We start from the raw sequence: 20,179 nt of genomic DNA, 5'->3' as shown, positions 1-20,179 counted from the left end.
CATAGATGAGATAACCTAGATTATAATTTGAAGGCAATGGGATTTCAAGGCTAATTAAGGGCCTAATTTGGCCTTAAAAGTCTTTATTACTTCCCAATGCAAAATGGGTGATGAGCATGACAAGGAAAGAACCCAGCTTGACTACCAGACTGAGGCTGAGCTTCAGGGTGGGCAGTGAGACAAAAACTATTTTTCTACTAGTTTACGGAGCACACTGCCAATGTGCTCGTCAAGAGACAATAAACATGCAACTATGTAATGCCCTTTTTACAGTCACTTTTCAGAGCAGGAACATGATTTGCCAGGATTCACTTCTGCAGCTTTAAAAAAAAAGCTACTCAGCAAGAATTCTCCTCTGTTACAATAAAAATTATTTTTTTAATGCAGATTACAAAAGCATCAAGAAGAAGGTTAAATGTCAGTTTAGCCTACTCAGAAAATCATCAGATTCGAGTCTCCAAACAAGATTACAAACTATTTCGAACTTTGTTTGTGCTGATGATCTCTTTCTTCATCATGTGGAGTCCAATCGTCATCACTATTCTCCTAATTTTAGTTCAGAACTTCAAACACGATTTGAATATTTTGCCATCATTTTTCTTCTGGATAATGGCATTCACTTTTGCCAACTCTGCCGTCAATCCAATTTTGTATAATGTTACCCGTTTCAGACATGAATGGCGGCAATTTCTTTTGTGTTGTTCAGCTCTTCCTGGAAGGGGAGTGGCAAGTACAGAAACCACAGGAAGAAGAAATGACCACAAACAACCTACCTTGTTTGTAATTTCCAAATAATTAATGTATGAACTATGTCTTAGCTGTTGCTTTGGTTGCTAAACCATACACTGACCAGCTCACCATTTTATAGTATTATATGCTAAAGGAAGCAGACAATAAAATAAATAAATCTATAGTTCAACTTCTACGATTCTAACCTAGGCACAATTCAATTGTTTTAGGAGTTTTACCTGAGTAAGAACTGCAAAATTAAATCCCATGGGTCTAATTCTCTTCTCATGCTGATGTACTTCACTGACATAGATGGAGATACAGAAATGTAACACAGTGTAACTTCAGAGAAGAACTGGGCTCTGTTGGGCAGATTTGCAGATGGTGTAAATTGTCCATTGGCTACAACAGAGCCATGACAATTTACAGCAGCTGAGGATCTGCCCCAGTTTTACTATCCAGTTGCACTAAGAATAGAAACCAGCTTTTAAAAATGGATATAAAAAGTGCACCCTCAAAGATTTATATGCACTCACTAAACCCATAAAATCAAAAAAGGCATTTGCATGCACAAATCAGGTAACTGGCTGCCTGAACATACTTTTGTGCAAACTACTTAGCTTGTATGCACAAAATGCCAATTGAACAAGCATATGTGCGTTTTGCTGGTATAGTCCACATTTGAAAATTTGGTCCTTAGAACTAGTCAATCTCTGCCACCATTTTGCTGGATTCAATAATGTTACAGTAGATAGAAATGTTTATTTTTCTTAAGGGTGACAAAACAGGATCATTACAAATGATGCATTTTTATATATCTTCAGTCCAATATGAAGTGTAATAAAATAAAGCTATTTTGTGATGTGATCAATGTTTGAGTTAGTATTTAAATACTATTTTGTTTTCCAGTAAGTCCAATAAAGGAGCCACAATAAGTCAAGAGGAATTAAGGCATTTTAAAATTAAATAGATATTAGGTCTTTTTAAAAATTTACCTGCAAGATTACTAGACAAAAATAAAAAAAAAAACAATAAAAAATTAAATTAAATGAAATATGCTATATGCATATAATGATTATACGCTAAAGTACCACCACCTTGATTTCTAATTCTAAATGTTGCAGTAAAATAATATTTTCGCCAATAATACCATCATCTCTATGTATTTTCACAATATGCATTCCCTGTTATCCATGTTTATTAAAAGTTTCATTGATTTATTGACAGGGTGAGCTACAGAGCTCAGATAAATATATTCTAAGTCGGAATGAACCTGCTTCAAAGGTTTACAACAAAACAGTCAATTTGCAAACTTTACATCCATAATGATGTTACATGATTTGCTTCTGTAGTTTCGAAACTATTTAAGAGCAGAATCCTGAAACAAACAAAATAAAATTCATGATATTTCTAAGCCAGCACTAAAAAGATAAAAATAAATATACAAACATTCCACATTTAAAGCATAAATGTATGTCCTTTAAAGTGGTCTTACACCTATCAGTTTATTATCTGCAATATTATTTTGCTCTTTAGAGCTATATAGCACATAATTCCAAAGGATTTTCAACTCAACATAGGACAGGAATTAATCAGATCTGTTTTCTTTGCTCCAGACATTAATGCAAAGGCAAAGAAGGAGTTAGCACTGATCGATCACAAGAACCATTTCAAAATACATTTAATTTAGCAAGATTTACCATACTTTTCATTTAAGATTTAAAGATCACAAAAAATGGCAGTAATATACTATCCTAAAGGACATCCATTTATTTTCTTGTGAATTTTTGTTTTTAGTACATGCTAATACAAGGCCAGATGGCAATGCCCTGGTTACAATGAAGTAGTAGCTTGCTCTGCAAGCAGTTCTATGGCCAATATAAATATCTGTGATAATTTTATTGTCAATGGGAATACTCACTGACAGCGAGACTGTGATACTCTCACCACATTAGGAAATACCTTACTCCACATGTTGTCCATTGACCTCAAGATACTAAGATATTACTCAATATGAATAAGCGTATCCCACCTGACCCACAATCAGTAAGAGATTTGGCTTCAGAAATTCAAGATAAGTGGCAAAAAAAAAACAAAAAAACCAGCCTTTTCTCTATATCTTCTTTTGCTTTAAAATAAAGATAATTGACCAAGAACTGCTATTTAGAGATAACTATACTGATATTAAGCCAAGATATATGTGATTATTAATTTATTTATTGTGCTTACTTCAGCACAGTATTAGTTTAATAAGGGAAAGAAGAATCTTTGAAAAAAAGATTTAACTTCAAGACCCCGGGTCTAGAATCGAAATTTGAAACAGTCTGTTCCCTTCAGTGGGAGTTTTTCCTCAGTAAGACCTGCATAACTGAGTAAGGACATGAGGATTTGTTCCTCTTACGAATAATTCTGTAGTTCTTAGCAAAACTACGAGACGTAGAGAGGACTCTGTTCACACAGAAACTGCATTTACGTGGACTTTGTATGAAAAATTTCCTAATGCAGATATTTTGATAATCTTTTTTTCTTTTAGCTCTTGTACAAATACCCACAGTCACTGTCCATTGTTCCAATGTGTGTCTGTTTGGTGTGCAAGACTCTGGATCAATGATACTAGGGAATTCAGAATCAACTAACGCTCTGGTAAATGTAAACCCAGATCCAGAGCTTTGTCTGAATTGTGCCCGGCACACCTGACTGACAGAGGTGGTGCACAGTTGGCTTTAATATGCAATGACCCTTGATGCTGGGTCATCTAGCCACCAGTCTGATCCCCAGCATAAAACAGAGCAGCCTCAGAGGATCCAAGATACCATTTCTCATTCACAAAAAACATGGAAGCCACACCAGCCCTGCTAGACACCTCCGACCACTACCCACCATCTGAATACAGGCTGAAAGAGCAGGCAAAGCGTAAAGCATGCCACACAGCAGGGCAGGGTTAAGGTTTGTGTGAAAAGTGGGAGGTCTTCAGCTTTTACAAGGGGTGGGTTAGTTAGTACTGGGGCAGAGTTAAGGTTGGTGCGGGACTGTTAGAAGACAAGTTCCTAATTTTTGTATTTAAATTTTGTCATTTAATGTTCTATCAATGCTCTTTTTGGTACGGAGGGTATGTTTGCAACTTTAATTGTGCTTTAAAAAGTAATGTTAAAGACAATTGCAAATATTTTGTGGAAAACAAGAACTCTTTTACATGGAGATTCTCCTGAGAAGTTTGTAGAAGTTTTTCCCAAGCTGTGAATGTTTATGAACTAATACATTTTCTTTACACCTTGTAACATCTTGCAAACATTCACAATTGATTTACCCATGTACAAACATTTCACATACGGTACATTTAACAGAAACGCAGGATGGCCATACTGGATCAGACCAATGGTTCATCCAGTCCACTATCTCATCTCTCACAGTGGCCAGTACCAATTGGTTCAGAGGAAGGTGCAAGAATCCACCTTTGCACAGCGCCTCCTAAACTGCAGCTGAAGCACAAAGGCTGGGCCCCATTTTACATTCTCTCTTCATACATAGTCTCTCCATGCCTCTAATCATTTTAATTTCCCATCTTTATGCCCCTCTATTTCTGCTATATCTTATTTGAGATGGGGTGAACAGAACCAAACACTGTATTCACAGTGAGAAAATATCATTGATATATATATATATATAATGGCATTATACTATTTTCTGCATTTTTTCTGCCCTGTTCTTTAGGCATCCAAACATGTTGTGTGCTTTTTTGGTTGCTGCTGTACACTGAGCACTCTTTTTCAATGAGCTATCCACAGTGACACCCAGATCTTTTCCCTGAGTGCTTACAGTTAATTCAAAGCTCAACACTATGTATGAGTAGTTAAAATTATTCTTGCAAATGTTTATTGCCTTGTATGTATCAAAAGTGAATTTCATTTGCAGTTGTGCTGCCCAGCCAGTCTATCCTAATTTTGTGGGGTCTGCAAATGTTCATTATGGACAACATTTATTTTCATTCTGTTCACCAACTTTTTCTGGATCATTAGTAAATATATTCAGTGCCAACTGTGCTACGTAGGTCTTTGTGGCACCCCACTGTTAACATATTGCCATGCTGAAAATTAACTATTTATATTATTCTTTGTTAATCTATTCATAGATTAGAATGATCAATAGAGTCAAACTGTAAAGCCAGAAGGGGCCATTCTGATCATCTAATGTGGCCTCCTGTATGACACAGGCCATAGGACTTCCCTGAATTAATTCCTGCTTGAACTCGAGCATATCTTTTTTTGACAAACAGAGCTAGCACATGTCCATCTATGCAAGCTGGGAATCACGCTCCAGGTTTATAGTGCAGATGTAGCCCATGCTTACTTATTTTCCTTAACAGTGTCTTGGGAGGGACTCTGTCAAAGGCTTTTAAAAAGTCTAAATACATTATATCTACAGTTCTCCTTTATCTCCTATTTTATTGACACACCCAAATAGTTCTAATAGATTAGAGACATTATTTTGCTTTACAGAAGCTGTGTTGGTTTTGTCCCTTTCCTATCATATGAATCTGGGTGTTTTGCAACTCTCTTCAGGGTTTGTTTCCACCAATGGGATGGGCTGCACAGGAAGCTGCAGGGCAGTAAAAGTGAAAATGGTATATCTGAAACTATGAGTTTGCAGTAAGAAAATAAGATCATATACAGCTACTAAGTGCAGCATTTCCTACCATCCCTGTCCATTAGAGAAAGAGCTTCCTAGCAGGACAGTCATTTCACCTCCCAAATAAAATGTTTCTGGAAAAAAAGGGTTCTTACCATTATGGACAATAACTCTGTATTTTCTGTCCAAGCAGAGGTCGACCTGCCTTTGCCTGACAATTCTCTGTGCTTCTGGTGGCAAGCCGTTAGGGTCCCGGGAGAACACAAAGGAGTAACTATCAGCACAGGTGCCATCCTCATATAGTTGGCGGCAGGAGTAATGAAGTGCATAAGTATCATAATCTGTGTCAACTACCCAGTGATCGTCATCTGGAAAAAACCATAGGGAAGGAGCAAGGAAGTTACAGAGGTAGGAAGAGATGTTCACTTAGATAGAATTCTGCATTACTCAGTCAGAAGAATATCGCACAGTTTGGTTTGAATGATGGCAAACAGCCTGATCCTGATAGGTGCTGGACACCCACAATTCTTATCGAAATATGGGGGAGTTGCATGCGCCTGGCACCGCTCAGGCTCAGACCCAAGACATTGGCATCATCACAACATTTGGGATGAATTTAGTCAATGAGAGGAAATAAATCAACAGGAGCCAACAGGACTAAGTAACTGCATTCTGAAACGCATTCACCTCTGGCCTCCTCTTGGCCAACAGGCAGGACACTCTCACCCAGGGAGAAGTGTCATCTTGAAATCATATGGACCTTTTAACAATCATCCCTGGCTGCTTGACATTCAGTTAACCTGGAAAGACCCTGCCACCCATCTTAGGACTTTTGTCCCTGAGGATCGTTCCCAAGTGCCAGGCAGTTCGTGAGTCCACCCTTCAAGGGGCAATCTTAGACAGCAAAGTACTACCAAAACTGCCATTGTGTTGCCTCTGCCAACTCCACAGCCCAGCAATCATAGCCATACTGTGGACCAGTAGCTGTGGAACCTGCCTTTATACTGGATATTTGATTGCATTATTCTTTAAATGACATATTATAATTAAAGATATGTCTGAGCTGCAAATCTTAGATCTGGATGGAAACTTTCCCAACCTGCCAGAGCATTTGGAGGTAGGGTCTTGGGTCAAGTTTATTTATAGTTATAACCAAAATAAGGTGGGATGAGTATTTCCAGAATTACTTCTCTCACAAAGAAGCAATATGTGTTTTAAAAGCATATAGTTTTAATATTAGATTGCAATACTGAATGCATTTTTATGTTATCAAGATAAAACCTTAGACAGAACTCCATATAAGTTCTGCCTGTTTGCTTCATTTGTGTGCTTTGAATTTAAATCATGGACAATTTTTGCTGTCACAAGCAGACTTCTTTTGCTTATATTTTAGTGACAGTATAATCCTTCCACAAGCAGATTTACCGTTTGGAAGCTGCACAAGCTGCACAAATTCTATTGTACGATTTTAACTACATCTGTGTCAATGTAAAGTGAGAGTCCACCAGGCTACAAGGGTTGCACCAACTTTAATTTTCAACTAACTTGGTAGACGTGTAGATCTTGGGCGTGAATAATGGCACTTTTAAATGCTGAAGTACTAAAAAAGAAATTCAAAGACACATGCATTGCAGCTCTTATCAGGCAGAATAAATCCATGGCCTTTTAGATCACGCAAGCCTCAGGAAACTGCAAGTGCTGATTCTGTGGCAGGCTGATTGCTCTGGGGCAAAGGTCAGTCCCATCTGGAAGGTCAAAATGAAAAAAACCCAAAAAACACACCCAACCCTCTCCTGAGTGAGCTGCAGAACTGCCAGTGGGAGCACAGTACAGGAAAACTCCCATACTTCACGACTCCCCATCTGGATCCATCCATCACCTGCACAGCCCACAGGTCTTTCTTCACAAAAGGAGACAGATGGGCTCTGGGGCTGGTCTAAGGAACAGGATTATTTTCCAAAGCAATCTCACAGGATGTCTTCTGTACGCCCCTCTCAAAGAAATCTTACCCACTTCATCATCATTATGATGATGGATTTTCCCAGAATCTGAGTCCTTTCCCTTTCCCAGCTTCTCTGGTTTTTCCAGCTCTGGGAATGTGAGTTAAATGTGGCTGCAGCCACAGTAGAGGAATCACAAATATTGTTTTCAGCCAGGTCCAATTTACATAGTGACTACTGTTGCTGAGGTTAATTTCTTGGTAGAGGAGAAGAATTAAAAAAGCAATAGATATTCTGAATCTTGAGGAAATTGCCATCACTGGGTTATATCATGCAGGTCAAATATAAAGTCTAAACCAGTTGACAACGTCCCTTAAAGTAATATGAAAGTTTTAAGTCTGTAATAAATCTAAGAAAACATAATGTTGGGTTCGGTGAAGCATTAATGTCACTCATTGTTCTTCTGAAACATGGAAGAATTTTAACAAAAAATAAATCTACTTGGGAACATTCGTTATACTTCCCGGCAAATACTTCTGTCTTCTGGGCCTTATTTTTATACTTGTTGCACCTGCGCATATGCTCTTTTAAGGACTGAAAAAATAATGTTTAAAATGGTCAGCCACAGGGTTAAGCTGGAGAAAATAAATATGTTCCTGCTGGTCATGCACCAGATTACTTCAAGCTCTCCTAGTCACATTACCTTCTGGAAAGCTCTGTTTTCCTACCACAGACATGTGTGAGCAGAAGAAAAGTATCATCCTATTGCCTCTTAGGTTTCTTATAAATGTGTATTTGCTAGGCATATGCAAAGAGATGTATCACAAATCCTATTCACAATTTGCAGTTAGAATTTTAGACAGTTCTCAACTATTTAGCATTTAGTATAACAATTAATATTCCTCTAACCTTCCTACATCCACAGGTATGAACCAGTGGGAAGGAGGGAGTGTAAGAGGGAGGGCTGCCATCTCCACACCATGCTCCCCTTGGCCTTATGGACCTCCTCTTCAGTATTTGGCCTCCACAGAGTTGAAGGAGGTGGTGCTGGCCAGCTGGGTTCTGCCAGACTCTTCTCCCTCTTCAGGGGGACCAGAGTTTGTAGCAATGTATAGTACAGTGCTTCCATCTCTGCAGTGTGGGGCAGCCAGCAATCAGCAGTCCCTGGAAGTATGGCTCAGTAGTGAGCTGGCAAGAGAGTGGACAGTAGGCCAGAGGCAAATGGGTTCCTGGAGATCCCCTGAGAACTGTGTGTTGGGGCGTGTGGAGCCCTCATCTCTTCTAAATTCCACTTCCTCCCTGAGGAGGAATTCCATGGAAACTTCTCAAGTGAAGAGTGCTGGAGTTTCTACTTCCCTAGATGGATTAATCTCACATAGGGGAGAATGGGACTCAATATTAATATGTTGAGAGTTTGTTTGTCAAAAAAAGAGAAAGTCCCTATATTCATAAAATATCCACAAAGGCTAAGAGAAAGAATAGCTGCAAAATCCTCCTCTACCAGGTTGTTGAAGACTAAATCTGAAATTAATTTCCTTGAAAAAGCCAAACACATTCAAATAAAAAACAGATCTGAACTAAAAGCTCATAATCTTCTCAACCTCCTTCTACTCCTTTCATGTGGTGACTCCAGTTTGTATATGGCTTGGAAGAAAAACAAATGTATGACCTTTGGCATGCAAAGACTTTGACTGCAGTAGGAAAAACATTGACCAGCTAACACATGTGAAAACTAGAAACTGCCTGGTCTGCTCTAGGATTTTACCGTGTGGTAGCTACCATATGTTAACTAACATGGTTAAAAACCCCTTTTTTCTCTCATGTAGATGCTCCAAAAGTGCATCACGCAGCCCTGAATCTCTTGCTGTAAAAATGCCCCACTAGTTATGAGTACTTACTTCCCTTCTGGAGAAAAGACGCTACACCCCAATACTTCATCTTGAACTTGGCAGGATTGTCAGTGTCAGTGAAGGAGCCAATCATGTCAGCACAAACATCCCAGTTACTACAAATATAGAGAGACAAAAGACACTGGGTTCAAACCTGGAAGCCTGGACCTGAGGTCAGTTAGTGATGAACACATGGTACAAGGAAGAGTTAGAGGAGCAGAAGGTCGGGGCTCTGGGGAAGTGGAGTGGGAAGAGAAGGAAGGGTGCCAAGCAACTTACTTGAAGAGCCGGACTCTGCCCTTGGCAGTGGCACTCATTTGTCCATTCTCATCTACGGCGAACTGGGCTACCACATTGTCCTGCAGGAACAGTCCCTCGGGGTCTTTCTTGGCCATGGCGTACCAGGTGCCACTATACTGCAGGGAGAGGAGAGAGGCTCGGCTTAGGCCTGCGGAGCATGGCAGTCCCAAGTGTAGGGAAGACCGGAAAAGCTGGATCTGCCTGAACCTTGCAGGACCCTGCTAATCTTTGGCCCCAAGCCTCCAAATTCGTACCATCAAATTAGAGGATAAATCCAGCTGCTCCCATTGCACCAAAAGCAATTCGGATACAATTCACCAAGGAGCACAAGTACCACAAAGGGTCAGATTCAGCAGCTGGATCCTGCTAGGTTTTGGTCCCAATCCTCTAAGTTCTTATGCCTAAAAAGAGTGCAAAGACAGCTGCTCCCACTGTACAAAACACTTCTATACCTTGCTACAGAAATACAAACAATAACAGGAATAGTAATGTAACCTGGCACACAAGGGTTCTGGATTTTTGCAGTGGAACTAGAGCAGCTGAACTTCTCTCTTCTGGTAGAGTTTTTGAGTTTGAGATTTTTTAAAATCTGGATCCAGCAAGATCAAGGCTCCGGCTGGGGGAGGGTTATGGTGCTGCTGGTCCCGTTTCTAGCAGGGTCTAAATCTTTTGCTGCATGAGGAGCTGCTGCATTTTTCCTCTGTTTAGACCATACCCTTGTTCTCTGTTTAGGCCTTAGAATTTGGGGCTCTGGGCCGCAAGCTGCCCGCACTCAGGTGCCAGATATGAGTTTTGGGGCGCTCTGCATTGGAGGCTGGGTATTTGGCACCCAAGGAGGAGGCGAATTGGGTCTTTATTTAGATAGTACATTTTGGGTCTTGGGGTGAAATCTGGCAGGATCCCAGGAGAGCCAGTCCCAGAGGGCAGGGAGGGGAAGGGACACCTACGCGAGCCTTGCTGAAGTTCTCCTGGACTCTGAAGCTGCTCACTCGGCAGTCCCGCTCTGCTCTGCATCCACTGCCCAGCAGAGCCAGGGCCACCAGCGGGAGCCAGGCCAGCAATCTCCCGGACCGAGCCATCCTTCGCCTACTGCAACAGCAAACAGAGACAGACCCAATCATCAGCAAGGGCGGGAAGGCACCGGAAAGGAGACGGTCCCAAACATCCGGCTGTCCCCAAGATGCTCAGAGACAGGCACCCCCAAAGCAGCAAGGGAGCCCCCCCACTGCCTGCCCAGCAGACTGCCCCCAGCGCACAGCGTGGGTGGTCCCCGAGGCACCCAGAAATGGGGTGCCAACGCATCCAGAAGGTCCCCCGTGCAGATGGTGGGGTGGCCCCACTGTGTGCCTGGCTGCAGCGTTTCTAGCCACCGCCCGGGGCAATAGGGTTCATCACAAGCGACTGAGGAGAGGCCTCCCCAGCTGGACGCCTCTCTTACAGTGAGCGCGCAGCAGCGCAGGTCCCCGCAAGCAGGCAGCCGGTCTGCAGCCCAAGCGCTCGCGGAGGGGAGACGAGGCGACCGGACAGCGCGGGGCCGGGGGCGCTTTATACAGCGTAGGGGTGGGGGCGGGCTCTGCTCTTGCGTAACTTCGCGGGGTAAAAGACTAAGGAAACGTGATCGATTCCAGCCGGCCCAGGGGCCCTTCGCATCAGGGTCTTGCATAACAACGGCAGGCAGAGGTAACTCGGGCGATCTTTAACCCCAGGCACGGGGAGAAAAGCTTTTACAGCACAGCCCAAAAGGCAAGATCCAAAATCAGGGAGGGAGAAAGTGTGTAAGTGTGTGTGTGTGAGAGAGAGGGAGATGCCAACTGTCCCTATTTTATATTTATTATCAGTTATTATTATTTAACTCTCCTATCATTCTTTCACTCTGTCAGTCCCAAGTCCTGCTTGTCCAACGTATCCAGCGGAGTTACAGACTTGGGAATGGCAGAGTGGACAAATAATGGTTTCTGTCCCCCAAATGTCCTGTTTCTACCCTTCGAAGGCCGGGCAGGCATCAGGAGGCGTGTGAACATTTCAGAAGGATGGTAGCTGTTTGTTTCAGAGCCCCGCACGGTGCTGTTGCTGGTGACTAAGAACCTGCTTCCCCTGGTTCCTGGAGAGAGTTTCCAGAGATCAGAAGCTGACCCCAGCTTCAGCCAAGAGACTTTCATAAACTGCTCTACAGTGCCACAGATGTGTGCAGCTGCAGCCTGGGGGCATTTTGGAGTAGGCAAAAGAGCGCCATCCACTTTCAGGCCTAACACAAGCCTGGTGGGGCTGTACATGATGGTAGCGAATGTGCTAATGTTTGCACACACCGCTCTGGTCCTTTTCCACATAAATGATGAGGCAAAGTTCCTCGCGTTTCTTTCTTGGCAACTGTTTTTAGTTATATAAAAGATTATTTTTCTCCTATCCAGGCAAGTGGTGGTGCCTCTTGGTCAATATTTGTTCTGTAGTTTCAACATCTTTAGAAGCATCAGAGAAACCCTGTTAAATATTTTCCAGATATGTAACCAAGAGCAGGGAAGGAAAAATCATTAGCAGTAGCAGCACCAATTCACCTACTTACTTCCCCTCAGTGGTTTTAAAGAGTAAGGGGCTAAGGCTGTTAGTTGACACCAATGCCACATGTTCATTCATTTCAGAATAATTAAAAAAAACTCATTCAAATTCACAGCTGCTCAAGAAGAGGGGAAAAAATTACTTTGTAAAAGCATGTGCTGGACAGAAATATGGCACCGAGTCCAATAAACACGGTCTTCCACTGAAGTTTATCTCAACCTTTCAGTTTCCTCTGTCCCTTCATAAAATATTAAGCTGTGATTTAAACTTTTTGTCTTCCTTGACAAGTTCTTCCATAGAGTAACTACTAATCTAATGGAATAGTTTGCCTGAATTCTGTGTTTATGCCCAATTTCCTGATTCTCAGGCTGTGATATTTGGTGTTTGAACCTTTTGCACTAAGAGCAGTTTATTTTGGTTCTTTCTCAGATCTCATTCTACTGACAAATCCCTAGGTCAGTTCCAAGTCTTCTCTATTAAGAATAAGTTCAAACTCTTGAAGCCATTCCTCATAACAAATATTCTTACAATTCTATACATTAAACTTATATTGTTTTTTGTAAGACCCTATGATATAGTACATGTAACACATACAAAGGGCAGTATATTACTTATCCTATATATTGTTGTCTGCCAAAGAGCAAAGGTTTTACATTTAGAATGAGATTTTTCTATGCAGCCTAAAATATTTGGACCCATTCAAATTAATGAGAACTGGGCATCCATATCCCCTGGTAGCTTTGAAAGACTTACCCTTAGTTCATGGCGGAAGACAGTTATGTACATCTATTTTTAAGAGAGATGGGCACACGTACGTATCTCAGATACATGGGCGCACATCTCCATATAACTGATCTGCTTAGTCCATCTTCTCACAAGATCAATAGCAACAATGAGGAGGATTGTAGCTAACTTTATGACTTGATAACCCTATGCTGTTTATTTAATGTCAAATAAAACATTTCTATTATTTCTCTCTGCCACCTTGCTTAGCACCATCCTCTTGATTCTGACCTCTGTACAATCTGTATCCTTATTTTGAATCCCAAATCATCTCGCAGTATCAGGTCTGTGCCTTTAATATTACACTAATATTATAATTATCATTTGAAAACTTTATGGCTGGGCATCCAAATCCCATTAAAATGCAATGAGATTTGGGTACCTAACTGCCTCAGACTCCTTTGGAAATGTTGGCCTTAGAGTTTATTACATGTATGCCTTGCATATTTATAGACGACAGGTCCAATCAAGCTTTCATTGAGGCTGCCAGAGATATCATCACCTGCCACTGTTCCAGCCATACTCGGAGGCAGGATTCAACATTGCAAGTTAATGTTGACTCAGTTAATGATAATTTACACTACTAGGTTGACCTGTGGGTTTGGTGAGAGGATGGCTACCATCTTTCAGCACCATCCCATCCAGATCCACAGACCCCAAGTGTAACACCTGCAGGTTTTATGTCCTTCCACTCCTGGAAGCAGAGGAGAGCATTTGGGCCAGAATTTCTATTAATATCAAAGATGGTCATGCACACAGATCATGTGAATGGAAGTGAATGGTTCATAGATTCTTGGGAAAGCTTAGGTGGAAGAAAGAACATTCTTAAAGCACCAATATGATTTAAACAAAAGAACTATTTATAAAACACAGACTAGATTTACAAAATTGATAAGAGATCAACATGAGTAGGTAGTCAAACTAGTGCAGTTTCACTAGCTGATGCTTAAATTTTGACAGCATATTGTGAAAAGTATGGACCGTTATTTGAAACTAGTATGTTTTTCTTTCAGCTGCATTTTACTGAGGAAAAAAAATGTTCGAACTTTAAAGTTAGTAAAGAGGAAAAAAAGAAGAATTTCTGGCATTGATTTTCCATTAAAATGCTTTTCACATGAATAGCCTGTAAAAGTAATTAATATTTTCCATAATGAATACCAACAGTAACTATAATGAAAAGGTCAGATTTTAAAGGAAACTAGAAAAGAAAGCTTTCATTGTATGATTTATATAGCTTCATTATGACTTTATAATAAGAAAAATTTAGGAAGGAGCAAGAGAGAAAATAACTATTAAAAACATTGCTACCACTGCAACATTTAAGTTTAAATATTTGAAGGACTAGAATTTTATTTATGGCAACAATAGTAAGATTCTAGTTCTTAGGAGAAAAACTGGCTCAAAGTATTGGCAATAGGATATAGAGCATTTAGTTTAAGTCTTGTCCAGCTTGATACAGATAGAAAGACTTTTTGTTCCCGTCTTTAGGTTCTTTGTTGGCTTGTTATTATTTATTTCTAGGGCCTCTTTCACAAGTAGCAATGTGCTGGGCATTCTGAAAGGCTTATCCTGCAAGGGTATTCACTATCTTCTGAGATCAGGCCCTTTCTAACAAGAGATAACAAATGACATGAAATGAACCAGTGATCTCAGTGTATTTTGTAGGACACAAACATCCACATCACCATCACAACTACCCTTCCCCTCCTCCCCCCTTGACAGCAGTTTAAGCATACAGGCCAAGGACACAATGGGCTGGAAAATGTTAGCACTTGCACTACTACTGCCTAGGCTATATTTATTTTGTAGTTAAAGGACTCCAGCTTCCAAAAATTACAACCCGACTCTTTGGTTGAGCACTAATTTTTTGCCTCAGAGTCTTCAGAAAGAGTAATTAAAATAATCTGGTTTTTAAAATGTTAACTTCATTTTCAGCAGCAAAGTGGTCTCCCTTATAAAAATTATGATTGTGTTCACAAATTTCTCTTCTAGATTCCTTGAAAGAAAGAGGGTTTGTGTCTGCTTGTAAGTCTGCTTTTAATGGGCTCTAACATCTGCCTAGATTTACTTCTGAGCAGACATGAAGCAAACCTGAGACAGTATCATTTGTAATAATATTTTTTTCCTTATGAATATTAAACATATTAACCAAATCTGTCTGGTTATGGTTTATTAGTCATGCTGACTATGACAGAGTTAATTTTCCCTTATTGTGTGGAATAGAGTGCTATCTGTATTGATGAAAATGGAATTTTCAGGGTGTGAAAAATAAAATATACTGCATACATATAGATAAACATACACACACACACTCACCCAGGAAACAAAATACTGATGTGGAAGACAAAGAAATAAAAACAAAAGCATCTGAAAGCTTCTCTTTCCACTTAATTGCAGTCTGTATCTGATCAAAAGGTCTAGCACATTGTTCTTGCAGGAAATGAGAGAGAGATGCATCGAGAGCCAGACAACATTGCTTCTGAGTTGGCCAGACAAATGCTCTCCCACCATAGACTCGGTATGCTGCTCCTGCAGTACATCCAGGCCTTGCCACTTTGGAGGAAGGGACCAAGCTCAAGACTCAGACTTGGATGCTCTGTGTGATGGAATATCATGCTTCTGCTAGGCCATGAGACTGGCCTTTTCATGGTCAGTATTAATCTTTCCCTGGTCTATGTTTATATCAGAATCCACAACTCTATTAAGCTAAGATAAAATAAGAGAAGAGCTGTGTGCCTTTTCTCTAAGAGGTCAAATGCAGATGAATTTAAAACACAGTTTAAATTACATTTAAAACCAAGTTACATAAGCGTATGGAAGTTCTCCAAGGAACAAAGTCAGAACTTCCAGCACTATGCTCTCAGAGACCACTGGGCCATCATAGTCCGAGGAGGCACAGTGCTGCAGAAGAGATGTAAACGCAGATCCTGCTCACTAGTCCATACAATCTGACAGCAAAGCAAAGATCTTCACAACAGTGGGGACATTAATCCCAGTGTCCTGGCCAAATACAAATTTGGGGAATTCCATTCCAATTATCTACATTCTCCTTGCAGCTTCAATTAGAAAGCATAGCCTTCTTCACTTTATACCTAAATTGTTCTGTAGTATTATTCTACTTTTGGTGTTAAACATCAACTACATTTAACACCAGAAGTGGATGCATTTCAGTGGAGGTGTGGGATGGGGTTAATAATTCTCACATATAGTTTGCATATCTGTTAAATTTGTGAAAGCGTTTTGGGATGGTTCAGAATAAAAGGTGCTATGTATATGGGAAGTTATTGTTTATTATTGTATTGTTGTTATTGTTTTATATTGACAAATGAAAAAGATGAAAGGCAAAACCAAGGACAATTAGGGTACTATATGCGATACAACATCAATTCAAAGTGGAGAGTGCTTCCAAATGTGTTAAATGTGTTATCGAGCAGGTTTATCATAGTTTAGCTACATGTGGCTTATCCATGATACAGATAAAAGGAATTGCTAGCATCAGAAGACCCCAGTATTTAGTTCTTTTCTCTGACTGGCAGAGGGGCAGCCACTCAGGGAATGGAGGTGGTGCTTGGCAGACTGATATCAAAGCAAGATTTGCTTTTACATAATTAAATGTGGGAATCAAGATTTATCACTAAAATACTTGCTTGTGTTTTTTAGCATTTTCCTGCATAGCTGAATCAATTGTTTCCATCTCTAATAATCATTTCAAAACCAATGTTTCAGTGTTTTTTTCATACTTTTCCTGTACTGATCCAAATCAACTAAATAATAATAAACTTAAATAAAAATAAGCTTTTAGCACCACAGGTAAAGAGCGCAATGCACTTTACAAACATTAATGAATAAAAACTCATCAACCTTTGGGTGAAATCATGGCCCCACTGACGTAAATGATAAAACCCCCATTGATTGCAATTGGGCCAGGATTTTACCTAAAATCCTTAGGAAAAAGGTATTATTATTATTCCTAGTCTATAGAGTCTATAATATGTCAATTACATCAAGTACTAGGGTCTGATACTGCAATCTTTACTCGTGCAAGTAATCCTTATTCACTGAAGCCAACGGGATTACTTATGTTCAGACTACTCTCATGTGTATAGTAATTGTAGAATCAGGCTCCTAAGTGTTGGCCTAATGGAGTTACTCTGGTGATACTCTGGATCTGTGGAGATACACAGATACTCTAATATATCTGAAATGAGAATTTGGCTCTGACTGTGCAGTTTACATCACTTTTCACACCACTGATGAATAGTGTATGGTCATCTTTTTGGCAGCCCAAGAAATGGTACTGGATAATGGTATTTAAGAGTTCCACAGCACCATGAACTACAGTAACAATGTGACTCATACAACCTGAATCCATTTCAGTAGTCACCAAAACATTTAAAGATAATAATATTTACTGTGGCAAACAAATTAATATTCAGATCAGAGAAAGTAACCACCAGCAACCAGTCATAACATCAATAAGTGCTAGGACAAATCAAGGATCAGCTTCTTCCTGGAAACCCTGTCTGTCCTCCTGCTTTCCAGTGGATTTCCATTTATTGTACTATAAGTAAGCACAAACATATTCAGTGTGTAAATCTGTCAACAAGGCATATTGTCCTGTCAAGAGAGTATCAAAGAGCAACTCAAAAGTGGATTTCTGCCTACAGGTGAATTTTTCCTGATAGCAGAAAGAGAAGTTGTGTCATTGAGTGTTTTTGCTCCTTATTAAATCATTGTCATTCAATCTTCTCATAATGCTTCCTAGGGGGGGCTTTGTTAGTTTGAGCTCTATTTTTTAGCAGTTCAATGTGAGAGCAAGAGAAAGAGATGAAACAGGTGAGTTTTATTTGCCCATTGTTTTTAAATCATAATATGCATTACATGTCATAAACCTGTATTGGATAAAGAGATTTATTATAGATTTTAAATGCTTTTTAGATTAGATAAATGAGCATGCAATTTGCAAGAGAAGAACTACAGATAGAGAGAGAGAGATTAGATTTAAAATGGTAAAAATAAACAGATGTTTTTACAAAATATTAATCACTATTTTTTAAATCTGGAGTTTAAGAACAAATGGCCAATATTCAGATGCATATTTTTTTAATTAAAATTGTTCTTGTTGTATCCTTAAAAGAAAATATGTACTAGCTTTTCTTGACATGTAATTCTTTGGAGATATTCCTCTAACAACAACTTTTATACATGGTATCTGTCAGGTTAATTTTAGCACTTGTAAATTTTTTTACAAACATTAGTTACTTAGTTGCTGTAGCATTCCTGTTAAATAGGGAGATAGTATCATCCTTATTTTGCAGATGGGGAAACATGCAGAAATGTTAAGGCCCAGATTTTAAAAAGTATTTAGGTATTGCTATGCTCAGCATTGCAACTCTTGACTGATTTAGGAGCATAAATCTCACTTTCATAAAAGAATTTAGAGATTTAGGAGCCTTAATCTCATTGATAATCAGTGGGAGTTAGGCTCCCAAGTACCTAAATCACTTTTAAAAATGAGATTTAGATGCCTAAATTAGTTAGGTGTTGCAATGCTGAGTCCAGCAAGAGCAAAATACCTTTAAAATTCTAGGCCCAAGTGTCAGTGCAATGCTGGTGTCCTTTGCTGTCAATCACATGCTTCGTCCATACATTAATGTGCATAGCATGCTATTGAGTAACCCTCTCTAGTGAACAAAGTCTACTTTGCTCAGGAACTGTTTCAACTGGAGCAGCCAGCTGGGACAAAGCTTGCAGCAGCTCTAGTGCTACCAGTGGCAACCAAGCCACCTTCCACCTGCAAATTATTCTAGTGTCTCCCCTGAAAAAACTGAGGGGACTTACAGCCATTGGTTTGATAGGTCCCAAAAGGTAGACGATAGTGGTTGAAGGGGACCATGAATAACTCATAACCTTCTGGAAAAGTCTCACTGACAATTTTTTTTGCACTTTGTAAGGAAAAGGGAAAGACTTTTACTTTAAAAATAAAAATGAAAACCGAGATGAGTCTTTGCATTGTTAGGCCCTTGAAGTGTGGAGGACAAGTGGTACCAGCTTGTTAGGCTTCCCAAGGCCAGCAGTGTCAGGGACACAGGCCTGACAGGCATAATCACACCATGTAAGAGGATTGTAGCTATTATGTCAAGTGTCATGAGGAAAGCCCTTATTTTTTAATACTAATTCTCTGATGATTAGAAAATGATTGAAGTCCATCAGATAAATTACTCTGCCTTCCCTGTTTTGTATTTACACCTTCACATACTTGTAGATGGTTTTCATATCCCTCCCATCTAGGCAAGCAATGCAAATTTAGCTCTTGTATGTCAATTCCCCTAGCTTCTTAATAATTTTATCTCTGAATTATTGCAGTTCATAGACATCTTTCTAGCACAAGGTGCCAAGAACTCAAATATAGCATTCTGGGTGTGATCTCACCAAAGCAATGTAGATAGATTATTACAACACTGGTCCATGCCATGGCATGTCTCTATATGTAATACAAAAATACATTTTTTTTTTTTGCTGCCATATAACATTGCTACTTCATTTCTAACTTGCTGTCCATGATCATACCTAGGTCTTCTTCAGCATTATTACTTTCCATATACTTCCCTTTCATGGAATATCTATGTTCTGGATAAGTCTTGTTTAGATGCACTATTTTGCATTTTTCTGGGGTGAATCTCATTTTGTTATATCTTACCTACATTTGTAACCTGTGTAGGTCCCTTTGTATTTGTGTCCTCACTTGTGTTCACAAAGCCTCTCCATTAAGTATCAGGTGCAAATTAAATTAATGTGCTATCTATCCCTTGTTCTGGGTTATTAATAATGTTACATAAAATCAGGGTTAGCATAGATTCATGTGGCATCCCACTGGACATCTTTCCCCCACTCAGTACATTACCATTTATCATTGTCCATTGTTTACAGTCAGTCAGTATTGAAGTCCATATGACAGAACATGTATAATAGCTACTCCATCTACTTCTTTTCATTCACCGATTTCTTGCCTTATGACATTGGGTTGCACTAGTATTCTGCCAAACTGTTACTAAACATTTTGAAAAATGATAAACATTTCTGAACATTAATATCCTTTTAGTTAGTATAGTATATCCAAGGACAACGAGAGTTCTGTGGCACTTTAAAGACTAACAAATTTAATATTTTTAGACATAAGCTTTCGAGAGACTTAGCTCTCTTCTTCAGATGCAGTAATACAGAAAATAGGTAACACAGAGGTATCTTATGGGTAGCATCGGAAGAAGAGCGCTAAGTCTCTCGAAAGCTTATGTCTAAAAATATTAAATTTGTTAGTCTTTAAAGTGCCACAGAACTCTCGTTGTCTTTGCCGTATAC

At 39.6% G+C, this 20,179-nt stretch overlaps 1 protein-coding gene across 2 annotated transcripts; it reads right to left on the bottom strand.

Annotated features, from left to right (window-relative positions):
- Positions 1-354: 354 nt before the first annotated feature.
- Positions 355-10,995, bottom strand: RBP4 (retinol binding protein 4). Of its 2 annotated transcripts, none has more exons than XM_067552857.1 (6): positions 10,923-10,995; positions 10,432-10,573; positions 9,464-9,600; positions 9,194-9,300; positions 5,511-5,723; positions 355-712 (listed from the first exon to the last, which is right to left on the bottom strand). In XM_067552857.1, exons 2-6 carry the CDS (start codon positions 10,561-10,563, stop codon positions 558-560), a joined length of 744 nt encoding a protein of 247 aa, XP_067408958.1. In that variant the 5' UTR covers positions 10,564-10,573; positions 10,923-10,995; the 3' UTR covers positions 355-557. The 2 variants fall into 2 exon arrangements, with proteins under 2 accessions (XP_067408958.1, XP_067408957.1); XM_067552856.1 differs by lacking the exon at positions 355-712 and adding an exon at positions 744-2,107.
- Between the last annotated feature and the right edge of the window lie 9,184 nt (positions 10,996-20,179).

The sequence above is a fragment of the Emydura macquarii genome, unplaced genomic scaffold (genome assembly GCF_026122565.2).
Source record: "Emydura macquarii macquarii isolate MOO-44397 ecotype Brisbane River unplaced genomic scaffold, CSIRO-AGI_Emac_v2 contig_1390, whole genome shotgun sequence".
NCBI classification, from domain to species: Eukaryota; Metazoa; Chordata; order Testudines; family Chelidae; genus Emydura; species Emydura macquarii.
Note: the sequence above shows the minus strand (reverse complement) of the source record. Positions and strands in the feature narration are given on the sequence as shown.